The sequence below is a fragment of the Spea bombifrons genome, chromosome 12, assembly GCF_027358695.1.
Source record: "Spea bombifrons isolate aSpeBom1 chromosome 12, aSpeBom1.2.pri, whole genome shotgun sequence".
NCBI classification, from domain to species: domain Eukaryota; kingdom Metazoa; phylum Chordata; class Amphibia; order Anura; family Pelobatidae; genus Spea; species Spea bombifrons.
The window spans coordinates 23,806,738-23,825,784 of NC_071098.1; the positions used below are offsets into that span (position 1 = coordinate 23,806,738).

The window sequence follows — 19,047 nt, forward strand, 5'->3', positions numbered from 1 at the left end:
CTAACATCTCTGCATGTAACCAGACTTAACTCAGCTGTACCGCAGTATGATTTCTTTTGTAGAAAGAAACTCGACTGCCGAGTTGTCAGAATTCCAAGAAATTTACTTAGTCCCAACTGTGGGAAATATTTTGAACTGTTCCAAACTGGATCTAGATCAATATAATCATGAATATCTTGGGAAGATTGACATGGATGGAGTTTTTCAAATTTACTAAGTTATTGAGTTTGTGACCATGACTCAAGAAGTCCTAAAAACAACAGAATTCAGTTTTCCTCCGAGGTTCTAAGGGAAACTTATAAACTAAACCTCTTAACCATCACCTTGGCTGAAGTCGAATCCTTGAACCATAAGAACCATTTGGCCATCTAGTCTGCCTGTTTTTTTCCTGATGTAAGCCACATCAAAGGATGCAAGGTCCCCAGTCCCTGTAAGTGGTAAACGGGTCAGGCAATGACCTTCCTTGATCTAATATACTTTTTGCAATGATAGGAGTAGATGTTTGTATTGTCTTCTCCAACAACTTTAGTTATATTATAATTTATTCATTTTTCACATCATTCACATAAAAGGTATTGAAACCCTCCCAGGTCCCTTGTGCCCTTCATACCCTATTCCTTTTATTGCGGTGGCACATTAGCCTTCCAAGTAGGTACAGAGGGGTAATGACTGGGTTTTGTTCTGAATGAAGGAGGGATTGCTTTGGGGGCATGTCAATATGTGCCCCGATCCCTGTAGCTGACTGAAAAGATGCCCAACATGTCTACGGAAGCACCGCGTTAATGGTTTAGTGGAAAGACAGGAATCAGTCTTTGTTATGCCACTTATCCCTGAACTCTTACATACATTAACCTTGTTTGGTTTTTCATTCACGCTATGATAACATTTTTGTGTGAAACGAAACCAAACTGGTAAAAGCGAGGTAAGTCACTTCTGGGGTTAGCTATTTATCGATCCAGAAATGTGTGTCTGCTCAAAATAAAATCTGAAGAAAGAGCAATGATTTGCTTGAATGATGTGTTTGGTCTTTAAAAAGTAAAATAGTCCACATGGTGTTCAGCCTTAAACAAATAAGTATGAGAATATGAAGAAAATATGAAGAAAATAGCCACTAGTAATGTTGTGTTTTATATCGTTAGATTTTGCTGATTATCCAAATCCCTTCTGATGTCTTTCTAATTAAATAGTAAATCCCTTCTGAGGTCTCTCTGATTTGTAATCTCTAGTAGTCTTCACAGAGCTATTCGAATGGCCTATTTTGTTAAAGACAAAACTCCCCAAACCTTTTTTTGTGTAATTGCTATAACTTTGGGAAATTCCTGCAAATCTTTTCCAGTCGAGTCTCCAAGGGGTTATGTTTGGGGTGGGCACTCAGAGGCGCCATATGAAATTTGATGGAACATAAATGATGAGTTAAAGCAGTAGGCCGCCAAGTGGCAGATGAGTTTTAATGTTAACAAATGCAGAGTTATGTATTTTGGGAAAAGAAATAAGTATGGGAATTATACCTTAAATGGGGTTTTGTTGGAGAAATCAAAACGAGAAGGACTTGGGAATAATTGTAGACAATACATTTAGCAACAGTGTTCAATGTCAGGCATTGTAGAAGTCAATGATAAGAACCCACCTTGACTATACAGTGCAGAATACTCTTTAAAATGAGATTGTACAGAGGGGGGGGGTTACAAAACTAATACGAGGGATGGAACACCTTAGTTATGAAGAAAGGTTAGAGAAGTTAAATTTGTATAAGAAAAGGATATGGTATCATTATACAAACACATACGGGACAATACCAGCTGCTCTGTAATGACTTTCTCATTAATAGGAATATACAAAGAACAAACTTTCTATATTCAGACTTGAAAAAAGGCATTTCCCTCCAAACCAGTGAAAAGATGGTGATGCCTTAAAATATGGGCTATATGGACAGAATTACCTACGACTCTTTGAGGCACAACTGGAAATCACTTTAATGTAGAACTTCAACACGTCAATATTGAACACATCAAAGTTGAACTTGATGGACTTGTCCCCCCCACCTAAATCATTATGTAACAATGTTAAATATAAAATATATCTATATACAGTTCAATTTTTTGCTTAATATAACATTTTCAGACAGCCAATGACATATTAGCCATTTATGTATGTTCTAACCCTGTTATCTTTTCCCAAGCTACTAGACCAACAACTTCACTCTTTATCATACTGCATGTGGTAAACTATAGAATTGCTCAGTGTTAATCACCCAATCAGACACTGACTAATGAAAGCCTATGGAACAATAGACCTCATTAGCATTGCCATAAAGAATCAGCTCAGTGTGGTGATTGTGTAGGACAAAGTCACCCGAAATGTACTCTTACTGATGAACCTTGAAGGTGGCATGAAATCTGTAAATGTAAGTTTGGATGCCAATCCAAATAATGAAAGTAATAAAAACTAAAATATTTTTTCGGAAAAGCCCCAACCCCTATCAGTAAAGGTATGATGTATATATCGTTGCTCGGATGTAAGCAAGTATCGAGCCGTGGTTCCTGCATGCTGACAAGGTGATCTGGCAATGTACTGCCAGCATGCAGGGACCGTTACAATTTCATTCTATTTTTGTTACCATGGAAACTGGCAGCTACCGTAAGCTTCCAGTCCCATGCCTTGACCCTGCTCAAAGGCTGCGATGGGATAATTTATTTTGCTATTTCAGAGAGATGCGGCCAACTTAAAAGGTGCACTTCAGCCCTCTAATGCACTTTAAAGCATATGAATGAGGAGCTAATTCATGCCCTTTTATACTTCAAGCAGCTAAACTCAGTGGTGATCATGTAGGGCAGAGGCAGTGTTAGAGCTGGGGCATTTTCACGACATAACTGATTTTGAAACAAAATGTAAACCGAGTAAAAATACATATTAAAGGACTCACTAAGTGCCTTAACATGCATTCATGTATGGTGACACTGCCTGGGGCAGCAGACCGTACCTTTAACCAACCATAAATCCTATATCTGGGTGTCATGTCTTACAAAGGGATGAAGATGGGGGAGTAGGATCAGGAACTAAGGGATGGCGCTCTACCTGCAGAAGAATGACACCTGGGAGAAACAAATTAGGATTTAATCACATATTCGATAATAACGGAACATGATTCCAATAACATGTTAATGCGGACATCTTTCTTAGTCCCTGAGGTGTTGTCAGAGTCTATGCTTTAAATGATGCGCGCGCCGTCCTACGTGAGAAATCGTCCGCACTGTCTACAAAAGCTATTTTAAAAATTAAACAACTGAGACTTGGCATTGACTCAAACATTTCTAGATGCATATACTCCGATTTCCTCAAGGACCCGTCACATCTTATCCAAAAGATTATCAACGATAGTTGTGGATCACATTGTGGCTATTAAGGTGGTCCGGAGCAAATAAAGACAGGAACTTTAGGGGTATTAGTATTAGTGAATAGTTAACTCTTAAACTGCCTTGTGAACAGGCTGATGGTCAACGTTTGGCAAATTCCCTATAGAAATATAGAAGACGGGACCAATTATATAAAAACGAAATATTAAATTGTGTCGCAACGATCTGTCCATATGAATCAATGTAAACTGTGTTTGTAGATAAGCCTAATATCATCAACATGTGCTGATTTCTTTTCATCTAACTACTATGAATATCACATTTTATTCTTAAGGTTAACATAACATCCGAATAACTGCGATCTGAATATCCGCGTCTCATTAGAATTCTGCGTTTACATTAATGTTCATTTTATTCATAGTTTCTCTGTTAACCATGTGGGTGCCTGAGGCAATCAATATATGCATCAATGAATTGTCCACTCCTGCTCTCCAAAGCTTGGGGGGGGGATGGGGGGCATCTGATCAGCGCTTTGCACTATTCAGCTGTGTAGGGTTTATGAATAACCTCAGGATTCTGGATCAGCGAGCGATATCGATGCTGATATTGTCTTGATTTTTTGATCGCTCCCAGGCTTAGCTACGTTGGCCATCGTTAAACATTGCTCATGGGTGATAATACATGGTCATCTAAAGAGCCAATCTCATTAAATACATATTGTTTCTTCTGGTGTAGGGACTTGGAGTGACATGTCGGGTCTGATGAATCATCCGTGCCCCCCCAGCCCTTTCTAACGCCATTCTCAGCCATCCCCACAATGGTGGTTAATTCAGCTCTGCCTTTCCACCAGATTAGCCTGAACCCTCGTCCTGCAGTTTCTCTGTCAGCGATGCTGCTGCTGCTGAAGCTGCTGCCACTGAGGTATCCATGACGACAGCCATTACCCTCCCCTTTACAGCATCTCTTTTTCCGAGGACCTTAAAAAGACAAGTCAATCAGCCAATCACACTCTCTAGATCTTAAAGGCAGGTGGGCGGGATGATAGGAGGGTCTTCTATCCATCACATAGAAGGGGGGGGCCCTTGCAACATACAGAGAAGAAAAAAAAATATCAATCTCACCTTCATTGCATTTAATGTATATTTTTGCATCATTTTCTTTTGTAACAAAAATACACATGTATGTATATGTATATGCCTATATATACACGCATATCTGGACATACATGTGTTTGCGTGGATTTTGTGTTTCATTCAGCAGCAGGCAGGAATCGTATCACTGATTTGCAGGACTCTCTCCTATTTTCTCTGTCTGCTTCCAGGAAAAGCAGCAAGGCATCCGTGTGCGCGTCTTTGTAAGCGCGTGCGTCTATTCTTCCATTCCACGTTTGCGTTTTGTTTTTTAATCCTTTGGAGGGGAAGGTGATATTTTTTTTTTATTTTTTTTAACAAAACATGAGATCCAAAGCACTGCATTCTGCAATGCCATCATATCAATGGAGATACAGGTAAGCGAGGGGGGCATAGAAAGGCCCCCTATACTTGCTATATCGGTTTGCAATGATGATCTCGGGCAGTCACAATCGGACCAAATAAGATCATTTATAGAAGAGATAAATTGTTATCTCCTAGTTTTAACCTATTCATGTGCCAGGAATCCCGTTAGATGTTCCTTGTGCTACTAATGCTATATATACAGTATAACATATATATATATATTGTGATTTTAGTTGCGTTATTAGGATGTTCTTGATTTCATGATCTTCATATCTGTCCGTATTCATGGTGCACACTGCCTTGTGTTTGTTCTCCCCCCCCCCCCCAACAACATCATTCCCCGGCTCGTGCCATAGCAGAGACTGATCCCTTCAGGGCCATAGAGAGATTGTCCCCCTAAGATGCCGAGACTGGACGCCCTGTTCATCCTGGTGGTTTCCATGTCGTATTTCAACCCCGAAAAGGCCTTGGCAGCCCCAGCAGAAAATGGTAAGCCATCCCTCGTCCTTTTAATGGGGTTTTTAATTCTACTCTGTTTAGTTTCACCCACATTGCATAGATTCTGGTCTCACCTGCTTTCATTGAGGACCCACGAATGGGCACAATGGTTTTCTACAATTGTGATTTAATTCCGTTTTAATCTCTCTGAGATGTTGTCCTAGTTATCACAAATCAATTTCCATTGCCTTATTCATTATACTCCTGTAACTAAGAAACCCTTTGTTATCTGTTTTTTTAAGCTTGATGAGATCATAACTTTCATGTGTATTGGCACAAGTTGCAATCAGAGATGTGGATCAAATTGTATTCTTATTAGTGTCCATGTTTAAGTATAAATCAGCGCGATAACGTGTTATGGTGTTATCTGCAATGCTCACTTAATAGAAGTTCGCAGTTATGGTTTTGAATGTTTATCGCACACACAGAGCTGATTTGCGGTTCCATATAACCGTACTCAGAGCACCAAAATTAGGGCACCCTTGTCCTAGCACCAGTACACGTTATTGATAGCGTAGGGGGATCGCTATGAGTATCCGTTCCCCTTAATGTTTCAGGTGTCCAAATCAGGGTACCTTCGAGAGTCCATCCATCTACCTCACCTGTCCGGCATGCCTGGAAATTCTCGGGGTCACACAATCAAGAGCGGACTTCTTTCTATCCTACACTTCTGCGATCATATCTCAGATTCCCAGATGGTTCTTTTGCCAGTCGTATGTTGTGGTTGAAATCCCTGCTTGAACGCAGGTGACTCTGTTAAGTGTTTTAATGACAAGTCAAGGTTAACACATTTGGGGAGTCATTACATAGAATCTCCACAATGTGCTATTAAATGGTTAATATTTCAAGTGTCAGCTCATTTAGAAAGTTCCTACACCTCATAGCACTAAGCTTAGGTGACTCCCAAGGGGGCCATGTGGGAGATGTCACAGCAATAGCAGAGACCTTTATTGAATTCACAGCTCGCTGGACCATTCAGGGGACATAAACACAGGTTGAGGATCTACTCAACTGGCTTGTGATCCCCCCTGACCTCAAAAGCGGGACTGTAGGGCACAAGACAGTTGGGAGGTATGAGTATGTAAGGCTTGGGAGTACTGAAACGTGAAGCCTACGCTAGTGTCCCTCATTGTCATATAGGTCATCTTTTGGTTAACCTCCATGTGCCCTAATTTACTTCTTAAAACAGATAATCTTGGGTCGTAATGACAAAGAACTACATGATCAGAATATTAAGCCAAGAGGGGAAAATATCTCATTTTATCTTGTGCTTTTTTTTAAAAAAAAAAAGGCTTTTCCGTTGCAGTATAAATTGTGTTTTGTTCCTTTCTGGGATAAATCCCATTGGAGATGCTGAATGTTTTCATCAAAAGCGGTCCTTTGTAACATAAGGGTGTGATGATCAGCAGATACTAATAGTGCTTTTTTGGAACTCCTTGCCTCTCCAGGCTTGTGGGACTGCAACTCCCAGTTTCCATTTCAATTACAGGAATGCCATGCATTTCTTTTGGCCACATTTATGTTAGGTCACATTGTGAATGAATGAAATGTTTTGGTAGTAATTGAAGTCTGCATTCTATTCACCATTGCAGATAGATAGATATATCGATAGATAGAGCTTAGTATTTTCAAGAAGTCAGCTGGACTATTGCAACATCTGGCCACCTGTACCCAATGGGTAGCCACACACTACAGTGTTCGCTTGGCTGCAGAAAGGCACTTATGGTAAGCCTTTGCCCTGATGACCAGTCTGGACCATTACTCCCGATCTGACAGTTCCAGCCATGGTGTGAATCTTATTTTGGCCCTTGATCTTGTCTTAGATTCAGTAGCCATATGCCTATCCTATACATGTTTACATTCCCTAACTGTATTAACCTTTGGGATGCTGTTTCACTTATCTGCCACCCTATCAGTAAAGTATAACTTTACATCTAAGCCCCTGACCCTGTATATTTTGGTTATGACCTTTTGTTCTAGCATTTCTCTTTTCCTCTCTCTCTCAAGCCATTCATATTTATATCTTTTAGTCTTTCCTTAGTAGACCTCCTCTGATCTTGGTCTAGAATGTCAATATCCTTCTGCAGATGGGGGTCTCCAGAACTATACACAATATTCTAGATGAGGTCAGAACCCCCCCCCACACACACACAGAAATAACTGTGGTATTTGAGATTGTCATAAAAGTTTGTGTACAATTCTAAAATACCATGTATATAATCCACTCCAAAAACACCCAAAAAGTAAAAAATGGCTAATTTACTAAAAACACAACATATTTTATTCAAATATCCAAATATCTTTACAGTAAATATGACATTACATTTAGTTATATAGCATATGAATGAGGCAGTAAGAGAGGAACGCTTGGATAAGGATGAGTTGATTGAAGTAGGTGCGACACGATCTTGTTGATCTTGCAGGTGGGCATGGCAGGTGGCTTCTCTTCAGGATATTATGAGGAAAGATTGTCCATCGATACATTACAGAAGTTGCAAGTGACTTTTACCATTGATACTTTGTGTTCCCAAAACGTATTTTAGGATTAATATTTAACATACGGCAGGGTAAAACCTTTCAAATAACACAGATGTATTGCAGTGTTTTTCCTATTTCTGCATTATTATTATTTTTTTTATCAAAAAACAAAATGCTTGGTGCTTTATGAAGTTTAACATGTATAATTACGTTCATCATTTAAGATGGTCTTCATAAATTGTAGTGTGTAGGGCAGCTGAACAACCCCCTGAAACTGTCCCCTTTGCCTATTCAGAACGTTACGTGAAACTTAACAAGGGAAACACAGCTGTCATGGATTATCATTACCCGGCACCGGAGTTAAGTTTATAAACACCGGAATGACAAATTAGGACATGAAGAAGGTTTTTCTTACAAACGTCTTGATGACCTCCTTAGTGAATTTATCTCGTTCAGCTGATATTATATTTCCGATGCTGCTCTACATCTGCCATTATCCTGTGATATATACATAGTTAGACACCTCTGTTGGTCCTTAGGACTTTGTGATACATTATAGCGGGATAACTAATTTGTACAACAAGATGTAGATTCACCGTCTTTGAAGACCTTGGTGATTCCTTTCCATTGGAGGAGACCATTCATTGTGTTCTGTGATAAGCAGGCTATCTTCTTTGGGACCGATATGGCAGCATCCAATATTAGCTAGAAACCAACTATTTAACTTTAGAAAGTTGTCCTGAAAAAATACGAAGATACTGTTTACTATGTCGCTTTCATGATATCTACTCATCTGCTCATACCTTCTCGCAGGGGAAGCTCACTGAGGTTGGCCTTTCATAGTATATGATGAAGCAGTTTAATGTTTGTAATTGAAACTTTTATCAAATACATCTCAGTGAGTTCCATCTGCAAAGTTGACTACCATTTCCCTCCTTCCATATGCTGACCCAGAATGTTTGGATAAGAATATTCACTGTATATAATTATGAGGTTCTCTGAATAGAATGCATTGGCCACAGGGATGCATTTCTTTTTAGTTGTACTGTCAGTTACTCATTGATAATAGCCACAATATTTGAATAAAAATAGATGGTAGCCAAATGCTAGCACAGTCTGTTAAATTAAGATTACTGCCCAATAAATATTTATAGAGTGACAGCCTATTCCATGGCTGGGGACATTAAAATTGACAATATGCAATTCGACAATAAGATATTGTACACATGTTAAAACATACAAAAGACAGAGAAGAGGACAATGCTCTTGCGATTATATTAATTATAGGGTACAATTCATTAATTCTCCTATAAATACTATCATCTCTAGAAAAAAAAATATGAGGTTAAGTTTTGGTATCAACAGGATTCTTGGGACATCCCACCCTACCCAAAATGAAAAGTAGGTCAACTTTGGCTTAAAACATATTGAAATGAAGGTATATGACAGAGGCTGACTGGGCAGTGGAACAGCTGGTGCAAGTTGGACCGGCCCTTTGTAAACAATTTTGGGCTGGCCAGGGGAGACAGGAACGCAGCGGGTTCATATAACACGAGGTTACGTGATCCCGCGGTAAAAGGGTGGCTGCTTGAACAGAGTGTATGAATTAGAAAGAAAACTGCGGGTGAGGTATAGTGAGTATTTATTAATGACTGAAGGTATGTACTGTATGTTAGTTAGAATGTATATGTGTGTTTGTTATACATGTATATGTGTGTTTGTGTGTGAGCATGAATGTGTATGCGAGCATGAATGTGGATGTGAAAGTTTGTGTGAGGGAGTGTAAGGTTTGTTAGGTATGAGTATATGTATCCTATTGTAACTTTGTATTAGTGTGAGTTTGTACTTTTTGTGTAAGTTTGTATACATATGTGTGCCAGCCTGTATCTTGAGGGAGGGGAGCAAAGGACTTTACACCCCCCTCCTCGGGCCTAAAGGTGCCAGCTCTCCCCTGGGATATGAGTCTGAGATAAACTCATATTGAAGTCAAACACATCTCAATTCTAGAGAAATTAGGATATACAAAAATGGTAGTGACAAATGAATTCACCAAGCGGTTTCAGAGGACAGCAGGAGTCATCTACAGCATAGATTAACTTGGAAGCTTTCTAAACCCAGCATGGGTTACACTTGTTGCTTGATAAGTGCATAAACCCTTTAGTGAAAGGGGATGCCTAGTACTTTACGTATGAAACAAAGTTCCATGCTCGTGTTTATCAGCCACCACACTGTGGTTTGATCTATAAATGTGATTTGAAGATCCAATCAAATAGGCATCTTTTGTTCTTTGTTTTTGCTCCACCCTGAAACCATTATATTATAATACAGCCAGAACAATGACCTGGATCGTATCATGCCTGTGATTAACACTTGCAATACCTTGTGTAAACGTTTATTTATTAGAGGGACAGTCTGATATGCCACACAGCCCCATTCACAAAAAATGCATGTTAAAGTACTTTAATATGGATTAATTCCCTGCATCCTTCCAAAAACGCGACATTCCCATTCTGCATGCACTCTGCTTCCCAGGAGATGACATGAATCCATGTTTAAGTATACTGGCTGTATTTCAGCCAGCCAAACTCATTACCGTGCTCACTCCATATTGTTTTAGTTAAGCAAAGTCTGGATGAGCCAATCTGAGCATCATCTGGGCCCAGGCCCAAAACCTACTGTAGCTCTCACAGGTAGACAGAATATCTTCGGCTGACATAGGTGTGTGGGACAGAGTTTGTGAGAGTCATTGGTGCTCCATAACGGTTGCTCTTGAACCATGTAAGCATTCTTCTTCCACTTCTAGATGTGCACGAGAGTCTGTGACTGAAGGGGTAATTCAGCTTGGCTCCACGCACCATGTCCTCTAGCTTGGTCTGTGTAGACCTGTTCTGTGGTACGGCCACCTGGACTACCCTGTATGTAGTGCATTCCTTCTCAATTCTGTGCCGTATCTACTTTCTGTAATCATCTCTCTGAGGGACCTTCAGATCTGGAGCCCAGTGAACCCTAGCAGTAGTGTTGTATGATCTGCTTCCGTGTTAGGTTTCCACATAATTTTCCTCATTGTACCAACATTTAAAATGTTTAATAGCACGTCTAAGATGATTTCATCATTTGAATGTCCTCCAAAATCCCCAGAATAATATCATGCTCCCAGCAGGCTGCCACTAACAGTCTCACCATCCCTCTCCATGTGGGACCTGAAAAGGAGGTGCGTAGTAGACAGAATCAGGGGAACAGTGCTCAACGCTTAATATATCTGCCCCAACTGGAGATCACAAGAACTCTTTTGAAGACCAGGCATTCAGCTGCAGTAATCAAAGCCTTAGGTGTAAATTCCAGCTATATGTCTGAGTAGAAGAAAGTCACTAAAGACATGGTATAGTGTGGCCCATATCTCCTCTTTTGCCATTTAACCTGATAAAACCTGATGAAAAAAGTGGCCCAAGAACCTATCATGGAATGTCATAAAGAAAGTAGCTTCCGTGCACAGTAGGATCCATTCATCCTCCCGCGAGGATCCATTCATGAGTAGTGAGTCAGAGACTGATCAGCAGAATCTGCGAAGTTAAAAAATGTTTTTAAAAATCCTAAAAATAAAAAGAAGAAAATATAACGCAACCGGTGACAGGCTGGATCGCTGTGAACGGCCATTAACCCTCCCAGTGCCGGAAGCCTTGCGCGATCATCCAAGACTCTCCTTATGAATGGATGCATTGCCTTCTCAATGAATGCGACGCTCCATGCATGGAAAGCGGGTGCTGCTGATCAGTCAGAGAACGATCAGGAGCCTTGAAAAAGTAAATTAATTAATAAATTTCAAAAATTAAGAAAAGTGTCCAACTGTTGATCCCTGCTGTCATGCAGAGGATCAGACACTACCCCCTACCCCACCTGCAAATAAAACTACAAAATTGTACACACAAAAAAATACACAAATAAAACACAAGTAAGAAACGTACCCTACGCCAACATGATGAGTGATGGGAGTTGTGGCCCACAAAAGTGCAAGAGAAACATACATTGTGAAAATGTATCTTTTTTTTTATTGAAACTGTTTGTATAGCGTATCATCATTTAACCTTTTATTTTTGTGTGCCCTATTCTCCGTGCTGTTGCCTGTGCCATGATTATTTAAATAAATATACAAAACTCTAGAGATGCTGCTGAATACAGTTTGATCGGTTTCTCTGCAGTTGCATGTAATCGGTGCAAACAATCCCAAGCAGACATCGAAGGTTTGGTGGAAAAACGAAACTAAAATTAATGTTACGGCTCCCTTTGCCAGAGATTATGGTGACCAGATAACCATGGTACATGTCCAAATGTCTCTAGTAAAATACCCTGGCTCGTCTTCTCTCGGAGAATATGTACTTTGGTGAGGGTATTTTCGTGCTGGTGGGCTGCTAAAGAGTCCCAAATGAGACATGGGCTTCACAAAATCAAATTTGAAATTTTCAGTTTCGGAAAACTGTGCCCCGTGACGTCCAAAAAAAACTTAAGACAACATATGCATGCTGGGTTTTTTTCAAATTCAGGACACTTGCATTAATCTAGTTTGTAGTATTTTGGTCAAATGTGTATTTTATTTTTTTAAAAATGTTCATTATTTTAATGTGTCATTCATATTAGGTGTTAGACCATACATCAATAGAAAGCTCTATGTGTCCTTAAAGAAACATTATATAATTTGTGCGGGTGTATGAAAAAGGAGAATCATGGTTAAGGACACATTCTGAAAGGGTCACAACACACCCTCAGTAAAGAAGGGGTTAATATGTTGCACTGAATGCTATGATTTAGACCATGTTTGAATGTAGTAAGTTTATAACAACCTTTCCAATGGTTTCCCGTAACAAGCGACGTTACGTGAACATTAACCACGGCCCACAACCTATAGCTTTTAAAGAGAGATCCGGGTACATTTAACTGTTCGTCTTCAGAACACCTTTAATTGGTTAATGCATTATTAATTAGATCAATCACTGAGCAACTCTCTGATTTTAAAGTTCCCATTTTAATTTGTTACATTTACCAATCACAGGATAAGAAGCATGTCTAGCATCATTTAAGCTCCTAATAAGTTGGTTCAATTAGGGGATCTGTTTTTCAGGCCTGTTTAATTTGTACTGTTTAATTTTGCATTAATAAAATATAGTTACGAGAAACATAATATGAGCGCTATATCTACATGTAAAAAAAAAAATGAATTATTACAAAATATCACTGTATAGAATAAAGGTACATGAATATATTAGATAGATAGATAAAATAGGTTATAGATAAATAGGTTATAGATAATTAAGATAGATAGGTGATAGATATATATATAGATCACGATGGATAATAGGTAGATACATAGGTAGAGCGATATATAGATGAATTAAATATAGGTAATAGATAATATATAGATAGATAACAGATAGATAATGGATAATTAGATAATAGATAGATAGATGATAGATCATAGATAATATATATAATGGATAGATAGATGATCGATACGTGATAGACAAATAATAGGTAAAGAGATAATAAATAGATAATTAAGATAGATAGGTGATAGATATATAATATATATAGATGATCGATGGATAATAGATGGTAGATAGATAGGTGATAGATATATGATAGATGATATATAGATGATCGATGGATAATAGGTAGAGAGATATATAGATAGATAATAGATAGATAATATATAGATAGATGTTAGATAACAGATAGATAAAAAGATAGATAATGGATAATTAGATAATAGATCATAGATAATACATAATGGATAGATAGATAAATGATCGATACGTGACAGATAATAGAAAGGTAGAGAGATAATAAATAGGTAATAGATGATTAAGATAGATAGGTGATAGATATATGATAGATGGATAATAGATAGGTAGAGAGATATATAGATAGATGATAGATCATAGATAATACATAATGGATAGATAGATAGGAAACATGTTTGTGTATTACTTGAAAGTGTTGTGTACACATTTTGCAACTTAATAGAATTATAATATCGTCTTGTGACTGTGTGATAGGCTAACCTGAATTTATTGCCCTCTAATCTTGTTAGCTGTATTAGGAGAGGACAGTCGCTATATCATGCATGTTATTGGAAAGATGCGATCTCGTATAAAAACCAGCCACCTGTCTCAGTTCCACACTGATTACATTCTATTAAATCTCTTGTCAGACGGTTCTTCACAAGGACGGGCTCCTCTCGCCCCACCGTATGCAGTGGTCCTTATCTCCTGCTCAGGGCTATTAGCCTTCATCTTTCTGCTCCTCACCTGTCTCTGTTGCAAGAGAGGAGATGTCGGATTCAAGGTGAGAGTGATAGCTTCTTCTAAATTACCGGGTATAATAGGCATACAGTGTGAAAGCAGGCCCTTGGCCTGAAGGATTTACAGTTTAAGTAACATTGTTCACCATCAAGCGACAAAGACATCCAGCCCTGATAGATGTGTAGTAACATTTGGACCCAACTATCAGAAGCACATTAATTACCACCAAGTAATGCATGACCCACCATTAGCTGCCAGGACAATACCATACCTTGAGATGCGTGCACGCTAATGAAATGTCTTTAAGTTCTACATTTCTTATTGTCTCCTTTTTTTTATAGGAGTTTGAGAATCCTGATGGGGAAGAGTTTTCGGGGGAATACACCCCGCCTGCCGAGGAGACCTCCTCCTCTCAGTCCGTTCCTGATGTATATATTTTGCCTCTTTCAGAGGTGTCTTTACCTGTCCCCAGCACACAAGCTCCTAAAACAGGTACCCTTCATGCCACTGACCTCCTTTTACATGCTTCTGGCTCATACTCATTCCATCGATTAAAAAGTAGAACATTAGCAAAAGGAGAACCAGCTTTTTCTTTCTTTGGCATTGCCAAGGTTTCTATAGTCTGCATTAAATATGAAACCTCCTTGATAGTAGTTCCAATTTCCAATCATATTATATGTATTTTCATTTAGAAAATAACTTCCATGCAGTGAGTCATCACTTATAGTTATATGCAGTGTACTAAAAATAATTGATGGAGAAACAAGAACGAGCAACCGCATTAGAGGAAAGAGGTCTAGGACAATCAATAAATTAGGGTGTTATTCTAAAGAGGGGTGTCCACACCAAGGCTGCTCGATGTCTGGGTTTGAAACATAAAATAGTTTGACATAATTGATTAATCAGAGTTCTGAACAACCAGAGAGTGCAGTTCTCAATTATAATTGTTCAAATATGTCAGAATATAATTTGCATTCATTTCCAGCAGAGTCAACACAAAGTGACTTATAAGATTAAAGCAAAAAGGATATTAAGCAGTCGCAGATTCTTCCCAACAGTTTGGGCTGCATTTGGCTTGTTAACAGGCCCGGACTGGGAATGAAGAGGCACCCCTGGCACATTAACGCCAGCAGCCACCAAATGAGATAAGTCCAGCTGACGGCTGGATATGAGAGACCGCGCGCTCCATTTTTATGCTCACGCGGCAGGTGGCCAGGTTTGGAGCTCTGTTGGCCAGCAGCCCACAGAGAATTAGTGCCAGATGGCCCGTCCGTGCCTGCTTGTTAATGCCACTAGAGTACTCACCTCATTGAATGGTAGAGGAAAGCAACCATATTAAAATCCAGTGTTGGCCATCAATGATATTATACAAATAGCCACATCAACATTATGTACAATGCAGTGTGTGGTTTGCAACTAGGACTAATTTTATAAAACAAAAGTTACAAGGTCAAATTATTTTTGGTAAGCGTATGTTCCCCCGTGGAAAGCAAGGTCTGGTACATGCCATTGAGCTCACACGAATCTCTAGCTGGGTCAGAAACATGGAAAGAACCAGACGTTAATCAATCCTTGGCCACGTCTTAGATTCAGGAGCCATATTAACCTCACTTCTGCTGGGAGACGGTTCTACTTCTACCACCACCTTAGTAAAGTAAAGCACACCAGTGAAGGAAAGCATAACCAATGTCCTTCAACTAGAGCCATTGCAAGCTTTATTCTTAATCAAGTAGGTTGTCAGCCTGGTGTGACAATGGCATTTGAATACGGAGTTAGATGTAGTCTGTGGTAGAATGAAACAAATGCATGTATGTGTCTTTAATGTGGAATTACAGTAAAATATTTATTCTTTATTTACGATCCAGTAAAGCAAACAGGCTTTAGTCGGCAGGATCTAAGCTATCTCCAGGAGATTGGGAACGGATGGTTTGGAAAGGTGAGAATGAATTTCTAGGCTAACATTTTTGCTTTCTATGGCATATTATTGTGGGAGTGGATCTGGTTCCAAACTGTTGTAGCGTATTTCCCATGCAGCTTCTTGGATACTGCTTAGAATTATGGAGAAACTCGGGTTTCGGCTACTCAGGTCTTATTTGGGAAACTGTAACAGGCCTATCATGTGTATAATCATTTTTTTTAAGTAAACTGATGTGTTTTTGTGGCATAAAACAAAAATTAGAATGGAATATGCATTACTCACGAGAACCTTCATTTAGTGTTCTTCATTTAATTATCAACCTCTGTTTATTTCTCCATAAAGGTGATCCTGGGTGAGATTTTCTCAGACTATACCCCAGCCCAAGTGGTTGTTAAGGAGTTACGAGTCAACGCCAGCCCATTAGAACAAAGAAAGTTCCTGTCGGAAGCACAGCCTTATAGGTAGGTGTACCCGTTAATGTTATGGGTTCTTAGAGGCATAAGCTTTGGCCCTGGTAGAGTTGATTCCAGATGACACCTCTGGCCCATCATCCAGAATCCCATCTGAGCCAAATCCAATTTGCCTCCTGAATTTAGATGGACCCAAAGGTGGAAGGGGAGGAGGTGTTTTATACTCCATGTCCTCCACCTGTCATGTGAACTGGGCCAAGGTACATGTTGGATTTAAGCTCACACAGGCTATTATTCATGGCCAAATTGGTCCTTCATGCAGAAGAAACTTTGCAGGATTAGCCATAATGCATAGTATGAGATATATTTCGCAATTTCGTTCGATCGAATGTCATTGGGTCCTGAACCTTGGATATCTTCATTTCCGATGGGTATTGAGAATTATTTATTGTTACGCAGGTCTTGATCTCTACTAGTTATCGATGTGTTTGCGGAATAAAGGCCTGGGAATGATGCTCTGGTATATTGGAAGTAACTACAGTGAATTATTTTAATTGCAAATATTTCCCAGACCCATTTGGCAAGTCACAGATGGCTAATAATTGACATTCAGGGCCACCTCAATGGGCTGCTCTGATTTGTAGAAATCAGAAAGGAAGCAATGTTTTTTTATTTGTTTTAGAACTTATAAGACGTTAGTAAGAAACATATGACGTGGAATAATTACTTTCAACATTGGTTCCATCTGTAGACCTTCTGTAAAGCCCAACTTCATTGAGGTACATGTTGGATAGTTCTGGCCAACATGGATTAAACCCTATATGAAGTAAGTGCAACAGATGTGGCTTACGGGAAGCTGTAGTATTGGATCATTTTATGCTTCAGGACAAGGTGTTATGGGGACAATGTTAGGGTTTTTAAACACGGCTGGAGGCATTCCTGCAGTATAATGTACTTCGTTTCTTTGCGGTGGAAAGTAAATGTAACTAGAAATGGCTTATCAGCAAAACCTTCATCATGTTTATAAACTACATCTGCCCTTGTGCTTGTGCGCTTTCTACGTCTGGAATCTATGATAACTATTTACATAGGTTTCTATACAAGATCCTCGTCTGCCCCACGCAAGTCCTACATTTGGAGATGAATTCACTTTGGTGGCTGAATTCTAGATCGCTGGGGATTATCTGATGTGGAATTTACACAGATCAGCCTGTTATCTGAAATTAGTTTGTAGGACCCGACGATTGTAGGCTTGGATAGAGAAGTGTGGAATTTAAACACAAACATTTAGAAAACAAATGTAATATTAGGCACCTCAATGCAGATTCTGCTGCAGATATGATATATAAATGGGCTATAATATCTAATTTCCTCTTTGCTCTGCGGTTATCGGTTACTCTCGTGTTTCAACACGTGTGTCTTGGATCAGGAGGCAGAGGCATCATTAAACACCAATCCACATCCACCATGCAAGGCAGAAGACCTGCTTATCCACAGAAACCTTGCAGTGCTGCCACCACTGCAGGAGATTCTGTGTAGGTATATGTAAATAAGGCCAACAATGACCACTATTTTGTCAGTTGTGGATTCCAGAACGAATCCCTTATCTACTTCCAAGCCGGGTGCCCTGTCTGAGGGCTTCGAAGCCGGGTGCCCTGTCTGAGGGCTTCGAAGCTGGGTGCCCTGTCTGAGGGCTTCCAAGCCAGGTGCTGTGCTTGAGGCTTTCCAAGCCGTGCTCCTGCCGTGTTCTCTGCCAGAGGGCTTCCAAGCCGTGCTCCTGCCGTGTTCCCTGCCAGAGGGCATCCAGCTGTGCTCCTAGCTTTGCCTTGCCGGTGCGCTTCCAGTTTCCTACCTGTACTGAGCTTGTCACTAGTGTGTCATATTGGTCTACAGCCCAAAAAGTCACAGATAACACAGAGCAAATCAGAACATTAGTATAAACACTCAATAATTGTGTTATTCATTACGCTATCGAAAATGTAAAAAATGTGGGGGTTGTTGCAGTATTGTGGCCTGGGGTTCCATTTGGTCTGCGACTACGACTCAGCTGAGATCGGTGCTGCTATTGGCCCAGAGACTGGGCAGACCAGCAACAGCCCACTTCTTCTTTGCCTTGGCTGCTCCATTGTATGCATGGTTCCGGCCAACACAATGCATTTGTCTGTCTTTAGTGCTGCCTCTATCAGTGAGTGAGTGAAAGAGCTGGAGTTTACTTGAGTTGACATGAATCTCTAGCTGGGTCAAAAACATAGAATTTGATGGCCCATCTAGTCTTCCCATTGTGTTCCTGCTGTAAAGTATCAAACCTTAATCAATCCTTGGCCTCTTCTTAGATTCCGGAGCCATATGCCTGTCCAATGCATGATTAAATGTATTTGTCAGTCTTAAGCACTGCCTCTCTCCTCCATCAGTGAGGGAGTGAAAGAGCTGGAGTTTATAGTGTCGTGTGCTCCAGAGGTATGAACACACCTGGAAACATCCAGGCTCCAGCCACTCGGAGCCCACCCTCCTCGGCTATCTGGAGGGGGATCTATTTACATCAGCGGGCGGTCCAATGATGCCATTGGGCGTTCTTGCTAACGTTGGTGGGCTATCCTGTTG

General features: G+C 39.9%; 1 protein-coding gene across 1 annotated transcript in view; it reads left to right on the forward strand.

The window, feature by feature from the left end:
• Positions 1-4,460: 4,460 nt before the first annotated feature.
• The window catches only part of LMTK3 (lemur tyrosine kinase 3), a 31,986-nt gene continuing 17,399 nt past the window's right edge, over positions 4,461-19,047 (forward strand). Inside the window, exons 1-6 of the mRNA XM_053451873.1 lie at positions 4,461-4,860; positions 5,206-5,338; positions 14,028-14,161; positions 14,460-14,610; positions 15,984-16,054; positions 16,379-16,497. Coding sequence (XP_053307848.1) covers positions 5,251-5,338; positions 14,028-14,161; positions 14,460-14,610; positions 15,984-16,054; positions 16,379-16,497 — 563 coding nt within the window. The 5' untranslated portion in view covers positions 4,461-4,860; positions 5,206-5,250. The remainder of the gene's footprint in view (positions 4,861-5,205; positions 5,339-14,027; positions 14,162-14,459; positions 14,611-15,983; positions 16,055-16,378; positions 16,498-19,047) is intronic.